General features: G+C 42.5%; 1 protein-coding gene across 11 annotated transcripts in view; it reads right to left on the bottom strand.

The window, feature by feature from the left end:
- The window catches only part of LOC106584340 (leucine-rich repeat-containing protein 7), a 116,698-nt gene that overhangs the window by 59,143 nt on the left and 40,091 nt on the right, over window positions 1-17,464 (bottom strand). For all 11 annotated transcript variants that reach the window (XM_045706226.1, XM_045706221.1, XM_045706227.1 and 8 more), the window contains 3 exons: window positions 5,159-5,361; window positions 1,557-1,674; window positions 1,288-1,366 (listed from right to left, as the gene is read on the bottom strand). In XM_045706226.1, coding sequence (XP_045562182.1) covers window positions 1,288-1,366; window positions 1,557-1,674; window positions 5,159-5,347 — 386 coding nt within the window. In that variant the 5' untranslated portion in view covers window positions 5,348-5,361. Of the gene's footprint in view, window positions 1-1,287; window positions 1,367-1,556; window positions 1,675-5,158; window positions 5,362-17,464 lie in introns of those variants that run through there.

Raw genomic sequence — 17,464 nt, 5'->3', positions numbered from 1 at the left:
AAAAAAACTGAGCAAACTACAATGCTAATTGGCCCTTAAAAGAGAGTACACAGTGGCAGAATACATGACCACTGTGACTGACCCAAAATGAAGGAAAGCTTTGACTATGTAAAGACTCAGTGAGCATAGCCTTGCTATTGAGAAAGGTTGCCGTATGCAGACCTGGCTCTCAAGAGAAGACAGGCTATGTTCACACTGCCCACAAAATGAGGTGGAAACTGAGCTGCACTTCCTAACCTCCTGCCAAACGTATGACCATATTAAAGACACATATTTCCCTCAAATTACACAGACCCACAAAGAATTTGAAAACAAATCCAATTTGATAAACTCCCATATCTATTGGGTGAAATACCACAGTGTGCAATCACAGCAGCAAGATGTGTGACCTGTTGCCACAAGAAAAGGGCAACCAGTGAAGAACAAACACCATTGTCAATACAACCCATATTTATGTTTATTTATTTCCCCTTTTGTACTTTAACTATTTGCACATCGTTACATCACTGTATATAGATATGATGACAATTGAAATGTCTCTATTATTTTGGAAATAATGAGTGTAATATTTACTGTTGACTTTTTACTGTTTATTTCACTTTTGTTTATCCATTTCACTTGCTTTGGCAATGTAAACATATGTTTCCCATGCCAATAAAGCCCCTTGAATTGAATTGAAAGAGAGAGGCAGGTAGAAAGAGAATCTACGAGGACCCATTTGTTTGTCAACCTATGATTTCCCACCAACAAATGCAAAATGTATGACGTATTGCTCAGGGGTAACTCCCTTATGGTTTTCCAATGTATTTTATAGCATGAGGCACATTATGTCAAGAACTCGCAGAGAGACCTGCATTACCCTCTGTAAGGACAGGAAACTACTCAATATTTAACAAATGGCATACAGTATTTACACAATGCAGGAATTAAATGTCTTACATAAACAGTGAAGGAATTGTTTCTATTCTTATATGCTAATCATTTCAATTCAGCCAAAAGCATCAGATACACAAATACAACAGTCTCCCATGTAGTTATTTTCCTCATTCTGTTTATCAGTTAATTTCAAAGTTGCCATGAGGTGACTAAAAAATATATATAAAAAATGTATTTCTACAGCCAATTTGACTGAAAGCATTTTCATGTTGTTTTTTATTGAGGTAATCTGTGATTGTTGCTTGGCACAAAGCAACAGACACAGCTGTTGGCAATGATAATACAGCATTACCATTGTCCCTATAGACTACAGCCATCCCACCACAATGATAGCCTTCTCTCTTCACTTACTTGGCAATAGGATTTACACTGGCCTCCACAACAGATAGGCATTTACAGCATTTAATGTTGTCTGGGAACTCTTGAATACCTAAAGAAGAAATGGAAACATGTTTGTCATTCATAACAAATGAACACACATTTTTAACACTCATGCCTCGTCATATTGTACATCATGCTATTATTTAGAGTGACAGTATCAGTAGAGAGTCGACAATTTAGAATATATCAGAGTAGAAACTAGCAGAGATTCCTGTGGACATCACATTTCACTCGCTTACCGTTTTTACTGATGTCCAACTCCCTCAGGTTTACAAGGCTGGCTATGGTGGTTGGCAGGTTTGACAGGTCATTGTCAGGTATGCTCAGTTTACGGAGAGCCTGACAGTTAAATAGTTGCTATGGAGAGAGAGGGGCAGAACAGAAACACAAGTCATGCTGGTGTTATATTAATCTCTTAGCCTGCTGAGTTGAAAAAGTGTAGACTTTGTGAGATTTCATGTGCTGAGTTTCAATAAAGCCGGTCTCTAATGATCCTGCTGTGCTGTTGTTAAATGCGAAACATGAGAGAAACGCTGAGGCAACGTCTTTTTCAATGTTCTGACACGTTTCCCCTTGATCACTGTAAGAGCAGCAACTCTCAGTTGAGTAACCTTGTAGGACAACATTAGTAGTCCACAGCTCTATATGAAGGGAGGGAGAGAGCCACATCAGTCCTCCTCAGAGAGAGCGAGGGAGAGAGAGATGGAGCATAGAGGGGGAGAGAGAGCCACATCAATCCTCAGAGAGGGCGAGGGAGAGAGAGAGAGAGATGGAGCATAGAGGAGGGAGGGAGAGAGACACATCAGTCCTCCTCAGAGTAAGCATAGATGGGAGGGAGGGAGGGAGGGAGGGAGGGAGGGAGGGAGGGAGGGAGGGAGGGAGGGAGGGAGGGAGGGAGGGAGGGAGGGAGGGAGGGAGGGAGGGAGGGAGGGAGGGAGGGAGAAAAGGGTGCTATGCCGAGTTAGTGTGCATGTGCATCATGCCATATGCAGTATGTTTGAGATAACAGGTTAACAATTACCATTCTAACTGTATACATGAATAATGAAGATCATTGTTTACATTCATAAATGTACAGATGTTTTTTTTTTTCAAAGCCAGCCAATACAGTATCAACAAGCGCTTCCTCCCATCTCTGTAGTCCATTCCTTTCTCCATGTAAAAGAGAGATTAGAGCAGTTGATTCCTTTCTCCATGTAGAGGAGAGATTAGAGGGGGACAAGTTCTAAGGGTCTGCATCCCAAATGGAACCTTATTCCCTATACAGTCCACTACCTTTGACCGGGGCCCATAGGGAAGAGGACGTCATTTGAGACAGCCAGGGAGACATTACAGTCCAGTAAGGACATTACTGTAACATGCCCATTATGAGAGGCCATTACTCTTTAAGAGCTATAATAGCCAGAGGGGGAGTATCTACATCAATGGAGACTGGAGAGGGTCAGGAGAGCCAGCGTTGTCCAGTCTTGCCCAAGGCATCACTCTGATATACACAAGCCACATTTACATAAAAGACCACACACTTTGGATCTATCAATGCCTGGTTCTTATGCAACCCTGTGAGGTGCCACACTGGCTCTGAGCTCTCTTCACAAAGACCCTGAACAAACCTCACTGAGAACCATGACTTAACGTATCTAATTGGGAGTTGGTTGAGGAACACAATACACTGGGAAATGCTTAAAACAAATAATAACTCATTAATTCCACGGAACCTCTCAAAAGGATATCACTGTACACATTCAGACAATTAATTGTTGAAATTCATCAATGTTGTATTGACCTTCATTGAATGTTAAAAGTGTAATGAATGCTATGATGTATTCATCCAGGGGTTTCTATTTCAAACGATGACACTATTTTCAGAACATCTAGATTGTAATAGATCTCCTTTGAAAGTATTAATGAAAGCTACATTCACTGAATGTATTGTTTTTTATTCAATGTGAAGGTTAGATAAAAGTCAGCAAGTCCATTCAGTGGGGGCTTCAGGCACAGAGTGCCACTGTAACTACCCCCCCATACGCTACATTGCTCTGAGAAACTGAAGAGTTTATTTCCAAAACGCTACAGTATATCCACCAATTTTTCACACTTGTATTTTTTTTGTCAGAAATTATTGCTTCATGTATGTGCGAAATATTACTGTTCTCTGATTTGTTATTCATATATTTGAACTGTGTGTATAAAATGTTTTTTTTTTTCTCAAACTCTATATCTCCATTGTTTGGCAGGAATGAACTTTGTATATTTGTCTGTGATATGTGGGTGTCTCACCTAGCTATCTTAAGATGAATGCACTTACTGTAACTCACTCTGGGTAAGATGACTAAAAATGAATAAAATGTCAAATGTACACTACCGTTCAAAAGTTTGGGGTCACTTAGAAATGTCCTTGTTTTTGAAAGAAATGCAAATTTTTTGTCCATTCAAATAAATACAGTGTAGACATTGTTAATGTTGTAAATGACTATTGCAGCTGGAAACTGCAGATTTTTTATGGAATATCTATATAGGCGTACAGAGGCCCATTATCAGCAACCATCACTCCTGTATTCCAATGGCACGTTGTGTTAGCTAATCCAAGTTTATCATTTTAAAAGGCTAAATGATCATTAGAAAACCCTTTTGCAATTATGTTAGCACAGCTGAAAAATGTTGTTCTGATTAAAGAAGCAATAAAACTGGCCTTCTTTAGACCAGTTGAGTATCTGGAGCATCAGCATTTGTGGGTTTGATTACAGGCTCAAAATAGCCAGAAACAAAGAACTTTCTTCTGAATCTCATCAGTCTATTCTTGTTCTGAGAAATGAAGGATATTCCATGTGAGAAATTGCCAAGAAACCGAAGATCTCGTACAACCCTGTGTACTACTCCCTTCACAGACAGCGCAAACTGGCTCTAACCAGAATAGAAAGAGGAGTGGTGCACAACTGGTCAAGAGGACACATACATTAGAGTGTCTAGTTTGAGAAACAGATGCCTCACAAGTCTTCAACTGGCAGCTTCATTAAATGGTACCCGCAAAACACCAATCTCAACGTCAACAGTGAAGAGGTGACTCCAGGATGCTGGCCTGAGGTCACAAATGTATCATTTGTACAGTTCTTTATTTTAAAAAAAATGTAGTTATTTGCTACATTTGACTGTGTAAAACCTAGCAGTACTACTTATTTCCCTGAGAGTGAGTCAGACATATAGCATTTAAAAAAAAAACATGATTATTTGTCTCTCTGAAATGAAACCATCAAGTGACAGATTTCAAACAAATACATGTCTGTCATTGAAGTGAAGAAAAAACACACTTTCATAAATTCTTGAAAAAATAAAAGTAAATTGTCCACCATTTCTGAAAATATAGTGTATTGGAAAGAAACTCTTAAACTGCTCTCTCATTGACTGGGAGCTGTCCATGGTGCTTATTCATAACCAACCCCCTTCTCTCCTGAACACATAGCTTCTTTCTCCCTCTCTGAGCGTTTTTCTCTCTGCTTTATTAACAGCTCATTTACAGACAGGAAGGACATTACGCCACTCTTTGGTCTGTGGGGGTTTGGTTGGCTTGGCAACTCATTTAGACAATCAACACTGAGCGCCAAATGAAGAGAGAGAGTGCATAGAGCTGAGATAATGTTGACATCGATCATTATGCCATGCTTTGTAATGTGGGGAAATGGTCTGAACTATGACTTTACAGAGCCCCTTTTATACACTTCACCCATTTCATCCCACAGCCCCAGCCTCAGCCCCAACCCCGGCCCTCAGGCCCCAACCCCGGCTCTCAGACCCAAGCCTCAGCCTCAGGCCTCAGGCCTCAGGCCCAAGCCCTATTAGAACCCACCTTGGGCAGCTCATCGATCTGGTTGGCGTCCAGGTAGAGCTCCTCCAGCGTGCGCTCGAAGCTGAAGATCTCCTTGGGCACCTGCTGCAGACTGCAGTGGGAGTAGTCCAGCACTGAGATGACCTCTTCCTCACCCCGGAAGCACCGGCACGGCACCAGGCGCCCAATGATCTTCCTCTTAGTTGTCATCTCCAGACACTGCACTGTAGTGGGGGAGGGGTCGGGGAGACGAAGGAGAGAGATAAGTGAGACAACAAACTAGCCGAGCGTTCCTCTGACCCACTCTGCTTTAAATAATCTCACCATTGCCTGGCCCTTGTATCGCCAACCTGCTGATTAGGTCAGGACAGCACCGCAGAAGATTAAATGGAATTAGCCGCAGCCATGCTAAACCACACTCGTTAAACAGGCTCTTAATTGTCTCCGATAAAGTTAAGTGCAATTAGCCAACCTAAGTCAAAGCCCCCATTCACACTGTTATAGAGCACAGTAATACTAGCCTACCTCACTGCCAGTCCCACACAGTCCTAATTCACCAATGTGAAGTATAGAGTCATTTCACACATATAAAAATGTCATATTCTGCTCTTGACAACAACTCCTATAGCTATATTTCTTGGGCAAAGGAGATTTACTGGGGAAAGTCAATGGTAGATATCAGGGCTCATACCATAGTCTCTTACTAATAAATATTGATAGACTACCTGCACATCCCCACTGGGCCAACGAACACAGTGAGGAACATGTTTGTGTGAAGACAATTTGCACAAAATAATTAGCTGCTCTGCCGTCTGCTCTCAAAATGATTTAAGAGAATGAGTTTGAATGTGAGTATGTCTATTTCCATGTAAGGACGAGGTAAGACCTGAATTGTATCTGAGTTTATAGTGTCTGCAAGGCCATATTCCTCTCTCTTGGAGGTTGTATAAGAGGGGTCTTGTAAAAAGAAGTCAATCAATCCCCCAAGATAATGAAAGTTCTGATTAAGTAGTGGTAAAAATGTGAATGTACCCTTGTGATAATAAAACGTATTTCTATCATACTCAATCCTGTGAAGCTCATTCAATACAGCTATTGTTCAGCCTCTGCTGGTAACTCAGGCCCATAGTAGTCACAGCATCACAAATGCAGGGAAATCAATTTAACAAGGCACTTGCTCATCCTTTTAGTTTTTCAGATTTTATTCATTTTAAATACAACATTAAATACCACAAAAATACCAAGACGCAGCAATTATCTTGTAAAGCTGTTATTGTCCCCAAACATTGGGCTGCTCTATGTAAATACAAGTAGTCTGTGAATTACACGGTCCCTGTACAAATCAAGAATTTCCTGTAACTTACAAAGTTGTGTATTTTGTCAGCAGGGCAGGTTGAGACCAGGGGCAGCTGGGTGATGATTCACAGCCTGCACCAGCCAGCAGCAACTCCACAGCCAACAGGCTGGGGCCCACCACTCATCTTTGTTTTCCACCCAAACAAAAACAATAGACATGGCACAGGCAGAACAACCTGCTTTCCAGAAGCCACATTCTCCATCTATTAGTCTTTGTATTGTTCTGTAGTCCCATTGTAAAGGAGACAAACAACCTTGTTTCAATCAGAGTGCCTTGTAAAGAGCCTCTTTTCCAGATGCAGTTGGGCAGAGCAGAGAGATGAATGACATTTCAGCTTGGGAGACATAAATCCTGTATGGCACCGGGCTCTCAGGAGTACATATCAGACAAGGTCACAGTGAAATCCCTCTATCATCTCCCCACTTCTACTTCCAGGAACACAGCAGCAGCTGCCAGTTCCCTCTCCTGTCCTCTGCTCTTCTCAACAACACAGCATCAGGGGTCATGCCCACAGAGAGGTCAGAGAGGTGTCAGCAGCCAATCAAGACGCAGGGAAGAGGCTGTCTGAGCAGCAAATCTATTAAGCCAGTGATATAGCACAAAATACCCTTAGAAATACCCAGCAGCTTCATGTGTCTCCTAATCAGAGCCTTTGAGTGGGATCCCTGCTCTGATGACTATGGCTGTATAGCTTACAGACAGAGGGCTTCTCATAGAAGTATAATAGTGATTATATAGGGCCTCTTCACACAGATCAGACCTGTAGGACTCTAGGCTCAGCTGCCTGTGTATGTGAGAATTCCCAATGGGGCGAGAGAATCTGAAGTCAAATGTCTACTGATGATCTGGTGCTTCTGTCCCCAACCAAGGAGGGCCTACAGCAGCACCTAGATCTTCTGCAAAGACTCTGTCAGACCTGGGCCCTGACAGTAAATCTCAGTAAGACAAAAATAATGGTTTTCCAAAAAAAAAGATCCAGTTGCCTGGCACACAAATACAAAATTCCATCTAGACACCGTTGCCCTATAGCACACAAAAAAATTATACATACCTCAGCCAAAACGTCAGCTTTCTACGGCATTAAAAGGAACATAAAATGTGACATACCAATTAGGATCTGGCTAAAAATACTTGAATCAGTTATTGAACCCATTGCCCTTTATGGTTATGAGGTCTGGGGTCCGCTCACCAACCAAGAATTTACAAAATGGGACAAACACCAAATTGGCATGCAGAATTCTGCAAAAAATATCCTCTGTGTACAACGTAAAACACCAAATAATGCATGCAGAGCAGGCCGATACCAGCTAATTATCAAAATCCAGAAAAGAGATGTTAAATTCTACAACAACCTAAGAGGAAGCGATTCGCAAACCTTCAATAACAAAGCCATCACCTACAGAAAGATGACCTGGAGAAGAGTCCCCTAAGCAAGATGGTCCTGGGGCTCTGTTCACAAACAGACCTCACAGAGCCCCAGGACAGCAACACAATTAGACCCAACCAAATCATGAGAAAACAAAAGTAATTATCTTTCACACGTTGGAAAGAATTAACAAACTGAGCAAACTAGAATGCTATTTGGCCCTAAACAGAGAGTACACAGCCGCAGAATACCTGACCACTGTGACGGACCCAAAATAAAGGAAAGTTTTGACAATGTACAGACTCAGTGAGCATAGGCTTGCTATTGAGAGCGGCCGCCGTAGGCAGACCTGGCTCTCAAGAGAAGACAGGCTATGCGCACACTGCCCACAAAACCTCCTGCCAAATGTATGACCATATTAGAGACACATATTTCCCTCAGATTGCACAGACACACAAAGAATTTGAAAACCAGTGAAGAACAAACACCATTGCAAATACAACCCATATTTATGTAGATTTTTTGCACATTGTTAAAACACTGTATATAACCACAATATGACATTTGAAATGCCCCTATTCCTTTGGATCTTTCGTGAGCTTAATGTTTACGGTTCATTTTATATTGTTTATTTCACTTTTGTTTATTATCTATTTCACATGCTTTGGCAATGGAAACATATGTTTCCCATGCCAATGAATCCTTTTGAATTGAATTTAGAGAGAGGGGGGCTGAAGACAGGCAGCAGAGAGAAAGCAGAATCAGCCAGACAAGATAAGGCTACTTTATCTCCACACTAGTATATAAAGCAGGCTGATAAAGCCACAAACATTTTACACACTTGATCCCCGGCAATAAGGCCAGATGAGGTGTGGTATATGGCCAATATAACATGGCTAAGAGCTGTTCTTAACACGACGCAACGCGGAGTGCCTGAATACAGCCTTTAGTCGTGGCATATTGGCCATATATCACAAACCCCCGAGGTGCCTTATTGCTATTATAAACTGGTTACCAACGTAATTATAGCAGTACAAATAAATGTTTTGTCATACCCATGGTATACCACGGCTGTCAGCCAATCTGCATTCAGGGCTCGAACCACCCAATTTATAATTGAAAATGTATCACTTGTTGAATTGTATGCAGCTGATTAAGCTTCTATTAAGAATATAATTTTGTACACAGTACAATGTGTATTATTCTATTCTACCCAGTCTTGCCAAGTGTCAGAGAGAAAAAGAAGAAGTGATAAATAAAAGCATTAAAGTATCGTGTGTTAATACAAGTGAGTTCTGCTCAGGGTGCTATGGAAACCACATGACAGAGGACCAGATTCTGCAGAGGTGAGGATCGAGGACACCTGCTCAGCTCCATCTCCATCTCTCTCTCAGCTCTATGGGAACATCTCTGCTGGTTAGATTTAGTTTGCTAGGCGAGTCATTCCAAATTACTCTAAAGTGAGGCCTAACTCTTGAGTATAATACACTACATGACTAAAGGCATGTGGACACCTGCTCGTCGAACATCTCATTCCAAAATCATTGGCATTAATATGGAGTTGGTCCTCCCTTTGCTGCAGTAACAGCCTCCACTCTTCTGGGAAGGTTTTCCACTAGATGTTGGAACATTGCTGCAGGGACTTGCTTCCATTCAGCCACAAGAGCATTAGTGAGGTCGGGCACTGATGTTGGGCGAGTAGGCCTGGCTCTCAGTCGGCGTTCCCAATACGATCCAAAGGTGTTTGATGGGGTTGAGGTCAGGGCTCTGTGCAGGCCAGTCAAGTTCTTCCACACCGATCTCATCAAACCATTTCTGTATGGACCTTGCTTTGTGCAAGGGGGCATTGTTGTCCTGAAAGAGGAAAGGGCCTTCCCCAAACTGTTGCCACAAAGTTGGAAGCACAGAATCGTCTAGAATGTCATTGTATGCTGTAGCGCTAAGATTTCCCTTCACTGGAACTAAGGGGCCTAGTCCAACCATGAAAAACAGGCTGAGACCATTATTCCTTCTCCACCAAACTTTATAGTTGGCACTATGCAATGGGGGAGGTAGCGTTCTCCTGACATACTTCCAGAGATCGCGTTACCAATGCTCCAGAGTCCACTGATGGCGAGCTTAACACCACTCCAGCCGACGCTTGGCATAGCGCATGGTGATCTTAGGTTTGTGTGTAGCTGCTCGGCCATGGAAACCCATTTCATGAAGCTACCGACAAACAGTTATTGTGCTGAAGTTGCTTCCAGAAGCAGTTTGGGACTTGGTAGTGAGTGTTGCAACCAAGGACAGACAATTTTTACACACTACACGCTTCAGCGCTCGGCGGTCCCGTTCTGTGAGGCCTACCACTTCGCAGCTGAGCCGTTGTTGCTCCTAGATGTTTCCACTTCACAATAACAGCACTTGCAGTTGACTGGGGCAGCACTAGCAGGGTACAAATTTCACGAACTGACTTGTTGGAAAGATGGCATCCTATGACGGTGCCATGTTGAAAGTCACTGAGCTCTTCAGTAAGGCCATTCTACTGCCAATGTTTTTCTGTGGCGATTGCATGGCTGTGTGCTTGATTTTATACACCTGTCAGCAACTGGTGTGGCTGCACCTCAGCTGGAATAATACATTATGGCCTTTCATTTCAAATGTGATGGTTTTTTAAAGCATGTTATTTTCTTGGTATTATCTTTTACCAGATCTAATGTGTAATATTCTCCTACATACATTTCACATTTCCACAAACATCAAAGTGTTTCCTTTTAAATGGTATCAAGAATATGCATATCTTGCTTCAGGTCCTGAACAACAGGCAGTTAGATTTGGGTATGTCATTTTATTAAGACATTAAGGTCAGTCAATCTGGAAAATTTCAATTTCAAGAAATGTGAAAGTTTCTTCAAGTGCATTCGCAAAAAAAAACATCAAGTGCTATGATGAAACTGCACCTCATGAGGACCGCCACGGGAAAGGAAGACCCAGAGTTACCTCTGCTGCAGAGGATAAGTTCATTAGAGTTACCAGCCTCAGAAATTGCAGCTCAAATAAATGCTTCACAGAGTTCAAGTAACAGACACATCTCAACATCAATAGTTGAGAGGATACTGTGTGAATCAGGCCTTCACGGTTGAATTGCTGCAAATAAACCACTGCTAAAAGACACCAATAATAAGAACAGAATTGCTTGGGCCAAGAAACACAAGCAATGGACATTAGACCGGTGGAAATATGTCCTTTAGACTGATGAGTCCATATTTGAGATTTTTGGTTCCAACCGCCGTGTCTTTGTGAGACGCAGAGTAGGTGAACGAATGATCTCCGCATGTGTGGTTCCCAATGTGACGCATGGAGGAGGAGGTGTGAAGGTGCTTTGCTGGTGACACTACCTGTGATTTATTTGGAATTCAAGGCACACTTAACCAGCATGGCTACCACAGCATTCTTCAGCGATACGCCATTCCATCTGGTTTGCGCTTAGTGGGACTATCATTTGTTTTTCAACAGGACAATGACCGAAAGCCCAGCTCCATGCTGTGTAAGGGCTATTTGACCAAGAAGGAGAGTGATGGAGTGCTGCATCAGATGACCTGGCCTCCACAATCACCCGACCTCAACCCCCAATTGGTTTGGGATAAGTTGGTTCGCAAAGTGAACGAAAAGCAGCCAACAAGTGCTCAGCATATGTGGAAACTCCTTCAAAACTGTTGGAAAAGCATTCCAGGTGAAGCTGGTTGAGAGAATGCCAAGAGCATGCAAAGTTGCCATCAAGGCAAAGGGTGGCTACTTTAAAGAATTTCACTTTTTTGGTTACAACATGATTCCATGTGTGTTATTTCATAGTTTTGATATCTTCACTATTATTCTGCAATGTAGAAAATCATAAAAATAAAGAAAAACCCTTGAATGAGTAGGTGTCCAAACTTTTGACTGGTACTGTATATTTGTTTTATATCTAAAGTGGTCCTTAAATTCAAAATCAAATAGCTAAATTATCCATATTATGACCATCTTAAAAAAAATCCGTATGACAGCTTAGAGATTCAATGGCTTAACATTTTAAGAAATAAAATATGTATTTTTTTGTTGGATTTTCAAGAACATTTCTGAGAATATACTCATCAATGGAGATGTTGCCTGTAAAGGGGGGTTATTCGTGACTGAAGATCTTAATAAATCAGCCAGCTCGGTCTTATTTCTTACATTTACATTTTAGTAATTTAGTAGACACTTTTATCCAGAGCAACTTACAGTAGTGAATACATACATTTCATGCATTTTTTTTTTTTGGACTGGCCCCCATGGGAATCAAACCCACAACCCTGGTGTTGCACACACCATGCTCTACCAACTGAGCCACAGGGAAGCCACATTGAATTCTTGAAATGAAAGTTGTCATTTGTGTCTATGTTAGTGGCCCCGGTGAGCGAAGCTTCTCTCCCAGGGAATGTGGAACAGCAGAACACTGTATATACTCATAAAAAATGCATGTGTATCCAACAGCTGAATTCCCCAGGGTCAGCTTGCAGCCAACGTGACATGTGCAGCTCCTCACAAAAGCTCCAATCCGTTACCAAGGTAACCATCTCAAAAGGGTCAACATGTACTTTTATAGAGACATTTATTTATTTACAAGACAGTCAATATTACACACGTTCAGGAGCCAAGGCAAATTAGCATTGATTAAGATATCGAGAGAACGTTGTGACTGCACCATATAAAATATCTCCAATGTTTACAGCATATTATTGGTTTAGAGAAGAAGGCAAAAAATAATGGCTTTTTCCTCTGTGAACAATATGGTAATAAGGATAGATGCTGCAGGATGGATAGAGAGCTATGGCTTGCCTGGCTTTAAATAATGAAAGATTACAATGGACATGAAGAAAACTGGGCTTTGGGGAAATAAATCAAGCAATCTGTAAAAGGTCCTCGTAGCACGGGTTTATTCAGAGAGCCTGTGCAGAACCTATGGCCCACTGACAGAAAGACAAACACAGAAAGACAAACAGACAGACAGACCCTATAGTCTGTGACACAGAGACTATGCTACCAGTATTAAAGCACACACCATCTGCTCCCTAGCTAGCATCTCCATGCATCCTGTAGGTCTAATGTACATATTCAATGATATGTAACGTTTTATGTGAAAGTTCTGTCATAATGCTAACACAAGGTTGTCATAAACTTAGCTTAGACCGTGAGATAGCATTTAATGATGGTTTACGGTAACACTTACACTATATGACCAAAAGGTATGTGGACATCTGCTCGTCCAACATCTCATTCCAAAATAATGGTAATTAATATGGAGTTGGTCCCCCCTTTGCTGCTACAACAGCCTCCACTCTTCTGGGAAGGCTTTCCACTAGATGTTGGAACATTGGCTTGCGTTCCAATTCATCCCAAAGGTGTTCGATGGGGTTGAGGTCAGGGCTCTGTGCAGGCCAGTCAAGTTATTCCACACCAATCTCAACAAACCATTTATGTATGGACCTCGCTTTGTGCACGGGGGCATTGGCATGCTGAAACTGGAAAAGGCCTTTCCCAAACTGTTGCCACAAAGTTGGAAGCACAGAATCGTCTAGAATGTCATTGTATGCTGTAGAGTTAAGATTTCCCTTCACTGGAAATAAGGGGCCGAGCACGAACATTGAAAAACAGCCCCAGACTATTATTCCGCCTCCACCAAAATGTACAGTTGGCATTATGCAGACGGGCAGGTAGCGTTCGTCTGGCATCCTCCAAACCCAGATTTGTCCATCAGACTGCCAGATGGTGAAGCATGATTAATCTCTCCAGAGTACATGTTTCCACTGCTCCAGAGTCCAATGGTGGCGAGCTTTACACCACTCCAGCCAACGCTTGGCATTGTGCATGGTGATCTTAGGCTTGTGTGCGGCTGCTCGGCCATGGAAACCCATTTCATGAAGCTCCCGACGAACAGTTCTTGTGCTGAAGTTGCTTCCAGAAGCAGTTTGGGACTTGGTAGTGAGTGTTGCAACTGAGGATAGACAATCTTTATGCACTCAGCACTCGGCAGTCCTGTTCTGTGAGCTTGTGGCGCCTACCACTTTGCGGCAGTCGTTGTTGCTCCTAGATGTTTCCACTTCACAATAACAGCACTTACAGTTGACCGGTGCAGCTCTAGCAGGGAAGAAATTTGACGAACTGACTTGTTGGAAAGGTGGCATCCTATGAAGGTGCTATGTTGAAAGTCACTGAGCTCTTCATTAAGGCCATTCTACTGCCAATGTTTGTCTATGGATATTGAATGGCTGTGTGCTTGATTTTATACACCTGTCAGCAACGGGTGTGGCGGAAATAGCTGAATCCATTAATTTGAAGGGGTGTCCACATACTTTTGTATATATAGTGTATGTCATGTCACATTATGGGCCATAAATAGGTTAGGAAGGTCTCAGTGAGTCATGCTTCATAACAGCCAGGTTAGTGGCGGAGACCAGCATGGAGAATAAATTAAACAAAAGTAACAGCAAAAGAAAATTCTAAACATTGCGATGAAACACGAGAGCAGTCGAACTCGTTTCAAACATGAGAGCAGTCGAATACGTTTCAAACACTAGAGCAGTTGAAGTCGTTTCAAACACTAGAGCAGTTGAACTCATTTCAAACACTAGAGCAGTTGAACTCGTTTCAAACACTAGAGCCGTTGAACTCGTTTCAAACACTAGAGCCGTTGAACTCGTTTCAAACACTAGAGCAGTTGAACTCGTTTCAAACACTCAATGCTCTACTTTTACAACCCCAAAGCCCTCTGTTGTATTTTGCTAGCATTGCTTAACAAGGTGTGTTATATGCCACCAATAATTCAGACATCAGTCAATTAATATGTACTGTCATGATGTCTAGCAGCGATGGGAATTTGCAACAGCTGGCTGAGCCCAAGTTGAAGGTTGACAACTTTGTCAATGGCTCCTTTGAATGGAGACACAGAGCAGAAGTCCCAAAGCAGTCAAAGTGTCACGTCAATATGAACACGTATGCCTGCATACTTTTCAAGGGATACACACAAGAGGGAAGTTAGTACAAATATAGCATGTCTAACTCTCATCCAGCTCCCCTATTTGTTCTACTCACACTATTACTGTGCCTGCTGTCCTGTCAGAGGAGATGCAGTTTATTTAACAGAGAGAAGCACATCCCTCTGAAGCAGCATGGGCCTGTTTGATTCACTCGACTGGTCCTCTACCTCCACTGTGAAGCCCTCGGGTTAGGTTGGGTTGAGAACAGGGCCCTGTGGAAGTCCCAGCCAAGTTAGGAGTCAGACCAGCACGGCTCAGTCACAATGTGCAGTCATACAACACAAGCATCACGAGCTGGACATCAGTCAACAGTGGATTACAGATAAGACTATGGAGGGCACATAAAGTCACTAGAAACAGACTTCTTGTTGGTTTAAATGCTTTTAGAAAAATGTAAATGGGTATGAATCACACACACAGCAGCATGTACGAGGCATACTACAGTGGGGCAAAAAAGTATTTAGTCAGCCACTAATTGTGCAAGTTCTCCCACTTAAAAAGATCACATTTACATTTACGTCATTTAGCAGACGCTCTTATCCAGAGCGACTTACAGTAGTGAATCCATACATTCCACTATTTTTTCCCCCCGTACTGGTCCCCCGTGGGAATCGAACCCACAACCCTGGCGTTGCAAACGCCATGCTCTACCAACTGAGCCACACGGGACCACGTTAGAGAGGCCTGTAATTTTCATCGTAGGTACACTTCAACTATGACAGACAAAATGTGAAAAAAAATCCAGAAAATCACATTGTAGGATTTTTAATGAATTTATTTGCAAATTATGGTGGAAAATAAGTATTTGGTCAATAACAAAAGTTTATCTCAATACTTTGTTATATACCCTTTGTTGGCAATGACACAGGTCAAACGTTTTCTGTAAGTCTTCACAAGGTTTTCACACACTGTTGCTGGTATTTTGCCCCATTCCTCCATGCAGATCTCCTCTAGAGCAGTGATGTTTTGGGGCTATCGCTGGGCAACACGGACTTTCAACTCCCTCCAAAGATTTTCTATGGGGTTGAGATCTGGAGACTGGCTAGGCCACTCCAGGACCTTGAAATGCTTCTTACGAAGCCACTCCTTCGTTGCCCGGGCGGTGTGTTTGGGATCATTGTCATGCTGAAAGACCCAGCCACGTTTCATCTTCAATGCCCTTGCTGATGGAAGGAGGTTTTCACTCAAAATCTCACGATACATGGCCCCATTCATTATTTCCTTTACACGGATCAGTCGTCCTGGTCCCTTTGCAGAAAAACAGCCCCAAAGCATGATGTTTCCACCCCCATGCTTCACAGTAGGTATGGTGTTCTTTGGATACAACTCAGCATTCTTTGTCCTCCAAACACGACGAGTTGAGTTTTTACCAAAAAGTTATATTTTGGTTTCATCTGACCATATGACATTCTCCCAATCCTCTTCTGGATCATCCAAATGCTCTCTAGCAAACTTCAGACGGGCCTGGACATGTACTGGCTTAAGCAGGGGGACACGTCTGGCACTGCAGGATTTGAGTCCCTGGCGGCGTAGTGTGTAACTGATGGTAGGCTTTGTTACTTTGGTCCCAGCTCTCTGCAGGTCATTCACTAGGTCCCCCCGTGTGGTTCTGGGATTTTTGCTCACCATTCTTGTGATCATTTTGACCCCACGGAGTGAGATCTTGCGTGGAGCCCCAGATTCGAGGGAGATTATCAGTGGTCTTGTATGTCTTCCATTTCCTAATAATTGCTCCCACAGTTGATTTCTTCAAACCAAGCTGCTTACCTATTGCCGATTCAGTCTTCCCAGCCTGGTGCAGGTCTACAATTTTGTTTCTGGTGTCCTTTGACAGCTCTTTGGTCTTGGCCATAGTGGAATTTGGAGTGTGACTGTTTGAGGTTGTGGACAGGTGTCTTTTATACTGATAACAAGTTCAAACAGGTGCCATTAATACAGGTAACGAGTGGAGGACAGAGGAGCCTCTTAAAGAAGAAGTTACAGGTCTGTGAGAGCCAGAAATCTTGCTTGTTTGTAGGTGACCAAATACTTATTTTACACCATAATTTGCAAATAAATTCATTAAAAATCATTTTGTCTGTCATAGTTGACGTGTACCTATGATGAAAGTCTGTGCTATTGGAATGTCTCATCTTAACTCAGCAGACTTACACAGTCTTGTGGCGTGCAGGAGACCCGGGATCAGTCACTCACACTAATAAACAGCTTCTCAGAAAGAAATGTTAATAGCCTTGGTGCTGTTGGATTGGTGTTACGCCACACTATATAGCCTAGTGTGGTAGACCAGTGTTACGCCACACTATATAGCCAAGTGTGGTAGACCAGTGTTAGAGCATGCTATGTTGCCCAGGTTAACAATCCCTGGACATTAAGATTAGAAAGATACTCAAGGCCACATGACACAGAGAGCCAGTGAAAAAGGGTGAGAAAGATGATGTGTCAGACAGAAGAGCGTGTGAATTTCTCTCCAACTGGCAGTAGGAGGGAGAGAGCAGTTGAATGAGAGCAGAATCAGATCAAGTTACTGAGCACGCCTAGCCAGCGTTTTATATTTTATCTCGGGCACCAAC

Source organism: Salmo salar, chromosome ssa23 (assembly GCF_905237065.1).
Source record: "Salmo salar chromosome ssa23, Ssal_v3.1, whole genome shotgun sequence".
Classification (NCBI taxonomy): domain Eukaryota; kingdom Metazoa; phylum Chordata; class Actinopteri; order Salmoniformes; family Salmonidae; genus Salmo; species Salmo salar.
The sequence above is the reverse complement of the archived record's forward strand: the minus strand, read 5'-3'. Positions and strand labels throughout refer to the sequence as shown.